Here is a 10,322-nt window from a genome sequence, read left to right on the forward strand (position 1 = left end):
GGGGGACCTAGTGAATGACCTGCAGAGAGCTGGGACCAAAGTAACAAAGCCTACCATCAGTAACACACTACACCGCCAGGGACTCAAATCCTGCAGTGACAGACGTGTCCCCCTGCTTAAGCCAGTACATGTCCAGGCCCGTCTGAAGTTTGCTAGAGTGCATTTGGATGATCCAGAAGAGGATTGGGAGAATGTCATATGGTCAGATGAAACCAAAATAGAACTTTTTTGGTAAAAACTCAACTCGTCGTGTTTGGAGGACAAAGAATGCTGAGTTGCATCCAAAGAACACCATACCTACTGTGAAGCATGGGGGTGGAAACATCATGCTTTGGGGCTGTTTTTCTGCAAAGGGACCAGGACGACTGATCCGTGTAAAGGAAAGAATGAATGGGGCCATGTATCATGAGATTTTGAGTGAAAACCTCCTTCCATCAGCAAGGGCATTGAAGATTAAACGTGGCTGGGTCTTTCAATATGACAATGATCCCAAACACACCGCCCGGGCAACGAAGGAGTGGCTTCGTAAGAAGCATTTTAAGGTCCTGGAGTGGCCTAGCCAGTCTCCAGATCTCAACCCCATAGAACATCTTTGGAGGGAGTTGAAAGTCCGTGTTGCCCAGCGACAGCCCCAAAACATCACTGCTCTAGAGGAGATCTGCATGGAGGAATGGGCCAAAATACCAGCAACAGTGTGTGAAAACCTTGTGAAGACTTACAGAAAACGTTTGACCTGTGTCATTGCCAACAAAGGGTATATAACAAAGTATTGAGAAACTTTTGTTATTGACCAAATACTTATTTTCCACCATAATTTGCAAATAAATTCATTAAAAATCCTACAATGTGACAAAATTCTCAATTTGTCTGTCATAGTTGACATGTACCTATGATGAAAATTACAGGCCTCTCTCATCTTTTTAAGTGGGAGAACTTGCACAATTGGTGGCTGACTAAATACTTTTTTTCCCCACTGTATATATCGTAACTTCTTATCCAAACTTCTATCAAATTATCATACCCATTTTTACAACTTATTATGCACCCCTCAGATTCAAATTACCTTCTGCTCTTTGTTCATTAGATAGCCCATGTTGTCCCATTCAATTACTTAACTTTACGTTACTTTTACAAAATACTTACTCTAACTGCAGATTTGCCTGTAATAATTTTGTGACTTCCTGTCTCTCTCTTCGTTAAATGAAGCTCTGATTTACTCTTAATGGTGACTTTAAAAAATATTTATATATACCAGTCTACTAAGCTGGCTATTCATTACTGCTATTAGTACATGCAATATTAGTAATTAAACACTTAAATGAAATCCCCATCCTGATATGTATTATAATTTAGTTTGCCCTTTAAAATGTCATTTTGGTGCTATGATTCAATATGTTACATTGCATTGGCTCCATCTCCTGGTCGTTTTGAGTAATTAACCTAATACTAATACTCTTCTCATTTAATGATGTTTTACCACATCTAAAAGGTCCGTAACCCATTTCTTGAATTCTCTCTCTTTACCAAGGTATTCAAATCTAATGATGATACAACACATCAAAGAACATTAGAATATATTTTTCATAATGATACAACACATTATAGATCCTATTTCATGATGATACAACACATCTGCGATCCTTTTCATAATGATACAACACACCTCTCTATTTCATGAATTATTCCATGATGATACAACACATCAGAATACTTATTTCATGAATTATTCCATGATGATACAACACATCTCTCTAAATTCTACACCCACTCCTGTATTCTCTTTTGTCTTTATACTAATTACTGTTAACACACCCTGTTTTTGAATCATAGCACCATGTTATTGTCTAATTTGATAATTCTCCTTACATCCCACTAAATAACTCAATACCACTCATCGTCCCCCTTTAAAAATATTGAATTTCAAACGTCCGTTACAGCTAAGCCTTACCACAGATATGCAGAATTTGACATAATCAAAAAAATGAAAGTCTGCTTACCTGTTAGTTTGGCTGTGAACTGCATCCTGTTCGTTTATACGCCAATCTGTTATGATTAGTTTCTAGGTATCAAGTGATTACGAATGTAAGGATGTACTTAGACACTTTTGATGGGGAGTTCATATTAGTATTTAATATGTACATGGTAAAAAAATGACGTAAATGACGTAAATGTTAGTTACAGTGAGGGAAAAAAGTATTTGATCCCCTGCTGATTTTGTACGTTTGCCCACTGACAAAGAAATGATCAGTCTATAATTTTAATGGTAGGTTTATTTGAACAGTGAGAGACAGAATAACAACAAAGAAACCCAGAAAAACGCATGTCAAAAATGTTATAAATTGATTTGCATTTTAATGAGGGAAATAAGTATTTGACCCCCTCTCAATCAGAAAGATTTCTGGCTCCCAGGTGTCTTTTATACAGGTAACGAGCTGAGATTAGGAGCACACTCTTAAAGGGAGTGCTCCTAATCTCAGTTTGTTAACTGTATAAAAGACACCTGTCCACAGAAGCAATCAATCAATCAGATTCCAAACTCTCCACCATGGCCAAGACCAAAGAGCTCTCCAAGGATGTCAGGGACAAGATTGCAGACCTACACAAGGCTGGAATGGGCTACAAGACCATCGCCAAGCAACTTGGTGAGAAGGTGACAACAGTTGGTGCGATTATTCGCAAATGGAAGAAACACAAAATAACTGTCAATCTCCCTCTGTCTGGGGCTCCATGCAAGATCTCACCTCGTGGAGTTGCAATGATCATGAGAACGGTGAGGAATCAGCCCAGAACTACACGGGAGGATCTTGTCAATGATCTCAAGGCAGCTGGGACCATAGTCACCAAGAAAACAATTGGTAACACACTACGCCGTGAAGGACTGAAATCCTGCAGTGCCCGCAAGGTCCCCCTGCTCAAGAAAGCACATATACAGGGCCGTCTGAAGTTTGCCAATGAACATCTGAATGATTCAGTGGAGAACTGGGTCAAAGTGTTGTGGTCAGATGAGACCAAAATCGTGCTCTATGGCATCAACTCAACTCGCCGTGTTTGGAGGAGGAGGAATGCTGCCTATTACCCCAAGAACAGCATCCCCACCGTCAAACATGGAGGTGGAAACATTATGCTTTGGGGGTGTTTTTCTGCTAAGGGAACAGGACAACTTCACAGCATCAAAGGGACGATGGACGGGGCCATGTACCGTCAAATCTTGGGTGAGAACCACCTTCCCTCAGCCAGGGCATTGAAAATGGGTCGTGGATGGGTATTCTAGCATGACAATGACCCAAAACACACGGCCAATGCAACAAAGGAGTGGCTCAAGAAGAAGCACATTAAGGTTCTGGAGTGGCCTAGCCAGTCTCCAGACCTTAATCCCATAGAAAATCTGTGGAGGGAGCTGAAGGTTCGAGTTGCCAAACGTCAGCCTCGAAACCTTAATGACTTGGAGAAGATCTGCAAAGAGGAGAAAACAAAATCCCTCCTGAGATGTGTGCAAACCTGGTGGCCAACTACAAGAAACGTCTGACCTCTGTGATTGCCAACAAGGGTTTTGCCACCAAGTACTAAGTCATGTTTTGCAGAGGGGTCAAATACTTATTTCCCTCATTAAAATGGTAATCAATTTATAACATTTTTGACATGCGTTTTTCTGGATTTTTTTGTTCTTATTCTGTCTCTCACTGTTCAAATAAACCTACCATTAAAATGATAGACTGATCATGTCTTTGTCAGTGGGCAAATGTACACAATCAGCAGGGGATCAGATACTTTTTTCCCTCACTGTATAACAGAATGACAGAGCTTTGCCTCTCTCATCTCCCTCCCTCTATAACAAAGATCCACTATCTCTTTATATACACTCTGTTACAAGTCTCTCCACGAACATCTGGTAATCATCATGGGCACTCCCATTATTTGATGTTATTACTCTTTACCCCAAGTCAGTATATCCTGTCCATCAATCATGCTATCATAAACATCAGTAATCTCCTTTGACATAACGGAATGTAGACTCCGTGGCACCAAGCCAATTATCTACTAACTCTAACCTGGTCCCCACAATACTATAACATGACATCATAACACTATAAAAACCTAATATCAAGTCTTTAGCAATTTTTAGGGCCTTCCTCTGACACCGCCTGGTAAAGAGGTCCTGGATGGCAGGAAGCTTGGCCCCAGTGATGTACTGGGCTGTACACATTACCCTCTGTAGTGCCTTGCGGTCGGAGGCAGAGCAGTTGCCATACCAGGCGGTGATGCAACCAGTTAGGATGCTCTCGATGGTGCAGCTGTAGAACTTTTTGAGGATCTGAGGACCCATGCCAAATCTTTTCAGTCTCCTGAGGGGGAATAGGCGTTGTTGTGCCCTCTTCATGACTGTCTTGATGTGTTTGTACCATGATAGTTTGTTGGTGATTTACATTTACATTTTAGTCATTTAGCAGACGCTCTTATCCAGAGCGACTTACAGTTAGTGAGTTTTTTTTTTCTTACTGGAAGCTCTCAACCTGCTCCACTACAGCCCTGTCGATGAGAATGGGGGTGTGCTCGGCCCTCCTTTTCCTGTAGTCCACGATCATCTCCATGTCTTGATCACGTTGAGGGAGAGGTTGTTTTCCTGGCACCACTACCAGGTCTCTGACCTCCTCCCTATAGGCTGTTTCATCGTTGTCGGTGATCAGGCCTACCACTGTTGTGTCGTCGGCAAACTTAATGATGGTGTTGGAGACGTGCCTGGTCATGCAGTCATGGGTGAACAGGGAGTACAGGAGGGGACTGAGTTAGAGGCTGGATGGGGTTTGGGTGGTGTAGTTGGGGGAGGGAAGTGGTGTCTAGGGCTCTATTTCACTTTCTTAGAGGAACAGGACTAATGAATATAATTAAATTTAGGTAGACAGTGTTCATTCATATCCATTCCACTCCACCCCACTAGGAAGCAGTCAAGATAGCTTTTTGTGTTGAGGGCTTCCGTTTTTCAACTGCGGACTCGGTGTTACTGAAATCAAATGGCAGGAATCTGTTAAATTGTCGAGGTTTTGAATTTGCTTATTGTTTGAAGAACTTCACAAGAAGGACCTAAAAATGGGCAGAAGTAGAAGCAGATCCCCACCAAAACGAGGTTTGCTTCAGCAACGAATAACCAACGATAATAATAGCAATTCGCCAACGTTTAGCATTCTAGTTACATACAGGTCCATATTTGTTGTTCAAACTAGCTAGCAAGTTGCCGATAACAATAACTACACTATTTCGGTCTCGCAGCTAACATTGAGATGTGTAACTCTAAACATTGTAGATAAGCTATGCTAATTGGGTTAAGGTTAGTTCCTATCCTAATTGCGTTAACGGTAGCTTGTGTACATTCCAGCTAGTGCGTCTTTCTCTGGTCCATCGCCCGACAACAAGAACAAGTTGCCTCTACGCTCTTGATTCTTTAATTTTTCCCGACGAATTTGAGTCGTTTCAATATCCATTTGTAACTCACCAAAGTGTAGCTGTTGCTAGTGTCTGTATGCGCAGGGTACAGACATTTCTCAAAAATACGAATTAAACGACCAGACTAGCTCTGGTCCATGAGCATTCGTCGGATATGTACTACTAGTTGCGTGCGTCTCCGACGTATGTACATGGACCAGAGCTAGTCTGGCGGTATACAATGTGCTCAAAATAAGTTATTTACTCTCGTATTTTGGAGACATGACACCCTGCACATAGAGAATTTCTCCCAACACTTTAGCAACATCTTTATTTCGTTGAGTTAGTACGAAAGTATATTAAACCCAACCCAGTTACTAAACAAAATTCCCCTATGGGGTATTCATGGACCATTCATAACATGGATGCTTGGTCATAACATGGATGCTTCGTCATCCACCCTACTAAGGTAGGGTCTTTGTTTCTCATTGTCTGCAGAGAGACGGCGCTCGGGTTCGAGGGACCGCGAACGCAAGCGCAGGGAAAGGGAACGCTCCCGTTCTCGAGACAGGGAACGGCGTAGGAGTCGTTCACGCTCTCCAGCCCGCAGGCGACGCTCAAGGTGAGAGAAAAGACCCCAGTGAGCCAACTCAACTGAAAGGAGACTGACAGTGGCCTCTCACTCTCACAGGGTCATTGGTTACTGCTGTAGGCATATGTGGTGTAACCTCACAGGCTACACACCCATTGACAGAAGTATCTCTGGCTAAAGAGACTGTGATATCTTGTGGGCTTATGGGTGAAATTGGACTAACTATCATTTGTCAATTTATGTACTCCAAAAGTATCACAAGGGCTGCACTTGCTCACCTCATCCTCAAGAATTTAAAAGCATTGCATTGGTGTTAGAATGGGCTGGAGGGTGTTTCCAATTTCAATCATATTTCTTAAACCAGTCCATTAGGGGAAATGATTAGTACACACTTCAAGAAGATGGATATAGCATGGGATCTCTGCCTAGATAACCCGTCCTCCAGCTATCTCTGTCTCTTGTCTTTAGGTCTCCTCGCCAGCTACACTCTTCCTCCAGCTCCCCCTCCAGGCAGAAGGACAGACGTGATGCTGATAGAAAGGATTCGAAGGATAAGCCGATTAAGGAGCATCAGATCTCGGGTGGTTTATCTGCTATGAACTTGGATGCGTTTCAAATGGCGAAAATTCTGCCATTTGGGACGCACCCCTTCTGTGAGGATATGGATAAATACTACTGTTGCATGTCACTAGCTAGGCTTCCATCCAATTGGCGACAGATTTCAATGTGAATATTAAAAAATCGGCATAAAAACAGATGTTTCCATCAAAATTGCAGATCAAAGGTTGTGTGTGATGACATAGTGCACATAAAAATAACTTGCGGTTAAATTCCCATGTACCGAATAAAAAAAGACAAGTTAAATCGGTCACATGTTCGCAACCTGTACAATGGATTAAAGTGAGCAAAAATAAATCACTCTGCCTTTTGTTGTTGAGTGCTCCAACTCCTTTTTACCTCAAATTAGTCTTTGTTTTTCTTGGTAAGCCATTCTCAGGGTTTCATCACATTTTTAGCTCTACTGATGCTTTTGTAACAAAACATTTTGCGTTATATCGCGAATGTGCCAACTCTGGTATTGGCACGTGCACTCTAGCCAACAGTTTACAGATACAGTATGGGTATAGCCTACATTATGATATTTTTATTTGTCAAACGGCAGGCAAGCATCAATCATCATGTCACCAGAATAAAACCCTCAATATTTATTGGAAAGGAGCATCAAGCTCATCACCGTACGCTTTCACTACCCTGTAAAGTTCATGATAACGTACAGTGTATTTAATCTGTAGCGTAATAAACTGCATGCTTTCCCGAGTCGTAGTGGGAGGATCACACAACATAGTCTTGTGTGACTCCCAAGTTTACTTAGAAATTATGGTTATTTCAATATTTGCACATAAAATTAATTATGCATAGTCACTTTAACTCTACCCACATGTACATATTACTTCAACTACCTCAACTAGCCGGTGCCCCCGCACATTGACTCTGCACCGGTACCCCCCTGTATATATAGCCTCCCTACTGTTATTTGATTTTACTTCTGCTCTTTTTTTCTCAACACTTTTTTGTTTTATTCTACTTTTTTATTAAAAATAAATGCACTGTTGGTTAAGGGCTGTAAGTAAGCATTTCACTGTAATGTCTGCACCTGTTGTATTCGGCACATGTGGCCAATAAAATTTGATTTGATTTGATTTTTAAAGCATTTCCACCGTATTTATTGCGTAATTAATTTTACAGACATAGAAATCCAACCTTGTCTAGCGTTTTTTTTGGGGGGGGTCTACATTTCTAAAGTTCACGGACAAATTTGCTTTTTCCATCAGGCCTGTCGTGACTTTTTTTATCTGATGTACTTTACTCGCATAAAAGGTTGTATGGAAACCTGCTTAGTGTCTAAAATGGTGTATTGTTTACAGAGGAAGACATGCAGGGCAAGACTGAAGAGGAGATTGAGATGATTAAGATTATGGGATTCGGCAACTTTGACACCACGAAAGTAAGGATTCTGTCGACTTGACTAAAACCTAGAGGTTCCTGGTAAGGCTTGCCAAAGATATCTATAGATATTACATTATTTGTATTATCCTGTAGGCCAGTGGTTCTCAAACCTCTCCTTGGGGACCCCTAGCCATTCCATGTATTTGAATTATTCCAGAGCTAGCACACCTGATTCAACTTGTCAACTAATCACCAAGCCCTTGATTAGTGAATCAAGTATGCTAGTTCAGGGGTGTATTCATTACAGAAACCGTTTACTGTTTAAGAACTAAACGGAAGCAAACAGAGCAAACTAAACGGGGAGGGACCGAACTGAATTTGTCCAATAGAAATGCTTGTTTGCGTTTTCCGTTTGGAGTTAACGGTTTCTGTTGCAAAAAGTTTTGCAACACAATCAGCGTCATCATTACAGCCTAGGGTTACAACAAAATTATGAAATGTCTGGAGGTCCACGAGGAGAGGTTTGAGAACCACTTCTGTAGGCAGGTAAGTGCCCAAATTGTCCAACTCACCACAGGGTGGCACAGTTTGCTCAGGTTCATAAACCAAACTGATTGTACAGTGCTCTTCACTAACAAGAATCACAGATTGAAGAACCATATGGTTATAATAGTGATTATAAAGAACTTGTGACACTTCACAGTTTGTTATAAGACTAGGATAATCTGTTATGGGTGTGATTCTTATCAAGAGTGCACTGTAGGTCTCCATTTATGTGTGGCAGTTTTATTGTGAGATGTTTTCATTTGAAACAATTTAAGTGTTGATTGTTCACTATTCATTCAACGGTGGCAATCTCTTGTTTTTGGATGATACCTTGACCTACTTCAAGTGTGATGTGTTAATGTGGTTGTCTTTGCCAATAGGGAAGGAAGACCGATGGAGCAGTCAATGCACATGCTATCAATGTTTCTCAGAAGAGGAAATACAGGTCTGTTGATTCCAATGTCATTAGAAACTACAAGAGTTGTTATGTTGCTTATCATTTCACAAATAACATTCAAATTACAGAATTGGGTGGAGCTTCCCACATGTAGTCATGTAAATGCTGTAATATAGACTTTTTAGGATTCATAATATTGCAAATGTGTGGGACTGCATATACAGTATCTAGTCCTTCATGTTTGGCAATTCATTATTTTCCATCACATTCTGGCCACCTGTTATTAAGTAGCATGTTATTATATATTATTATTATTATATATGCCATTTAGCAGACGCTTTTATCCAAAGCGACTTACAGTCATGCCTTGTTGATGTATGCACCAAATAGCATGGTTTGTTTATAAATCAACAGTTGCACTTGCAACTGCAAGACACAAGGTTCTGGCTGATATTGAGCAGTCTGAACAGTGGTCATTCTCACTGCAGCCAATCACTTCCGCAGGTGTTTCTATGCAGACAGATCGGCTCTCCTATTGGTGGCTGATGATGTAATGTACAATTGCTGCAAGGGTAGCAGTGATGTAATGCCCCCCCCCCCTCTCCTTTTCAGGCAGTACATGAACAGAAAAGGTGGATTCAACAGACCTCTGGACTTCATTGCTTGAAGTAGGATAAACAACAGACTCATTGATGTTCCCTAAAATGTACTAGCCTTGTGGTCTCTCCTTACTGTGACACTGTGTGTTTTGGTGATAAAGTACTTTTTTTTTGTATAGTGTATTTCTTTTTCATTTATTGACTCCCTGCATTGCATATAAGTTCTGCAAATACTCATGCAACTAAGTAAATGTTTCTGTAACATCCGTTTTTTTTTTAAGAATGAGCCTTGTTGACAACATGCTTGGGTCAATATGCTTTTCAGTGTGCATTTTAAGGTATTTTTGATTCAGATTAAAAACGTTTAAATTCAGATCATGGCCCCTTCTAATTTTTACGATTTATGTAAGCAGACAAATTGTTGAAATGTAGTGCTCTAAGTGGGATAGTCCTGTCAAGCATGCACAAAATATATTTTGTGTAGTCTTGCCGCAAAATATGCAATTCAACGCTGGCTCTTGCCGTCATAGCAAGTATGCCAGTTGCATAACCTGCTATGAATCAATCTACTAGCTAGTTTTCAAGCATATTTGGAGATTCCCAAGTGGTGAAAGGTGTTATAAAGTAAAGAAACCTACATGCAAATTGAATTAAGGTCTGCTCGCCCCTGTCATGCTTTCTAGAATTCAAGTTTTTCTTAAAATTAATATATAATTTTTATGGTTACAAATGCTTCATTACTTCAATAAAGGTCCCTGTCACTAAACGAGACAGACCAATAGTGGAACAGCATGTGAATTCGGCCAACCACTGAACTTGAAAT

At 40.7% G+C, this 10,322-nt stretch overlaps 1 protein-coding gene across 1 annotated transcript; it reads left to right on the forward strand.

The window, feature by feature from the left end:
* The first annotated feature begins 4,941 nt into the window (after positions 1–4,941).
* On the forward strand, positions 4,942–9,872 carry LOC121585024 (U4/U6.U5 small nuclear ribonucleoprotein 27 kDa protein). The gene is made up of 6 exons (XM_041901352.1): positions 4,942–5,122; positions 5,917–6,040; positions 6,479–6,591; positions 7,936–8,015; positions 8,884–8,948; positions 9,513–9,872. Exons 1-6 carry the CDS (start codon positions 5,086–5,088, stop codon positions 9,565–9,567), a joined length of 474 nt encoding a protein of 157 aa, XP_041757286.1. The 5' UTR covers positions 4,942–5,085; the 3' UTR covers positions 9,568–9,872.
* The last annotated feature ends 450 nt before the right edge of the window (positions 9,873–10,322 follow it).

Source organism: Coregonus clupeaformis, chromosome 16 (assembly GCF_020615455.1).
Source record: "Coregonus clupeaformis isolate EN_2021a chromosome 16, ASM2061545v1, whole genome shotgun sequence".
Classification (NCBI taxonomy): Eukaryota; Metazoa; Chordata; class Actinopteri; order Salmoniformes; family Salmonidae; genus Coregonus; species Coregonus clupeaformis.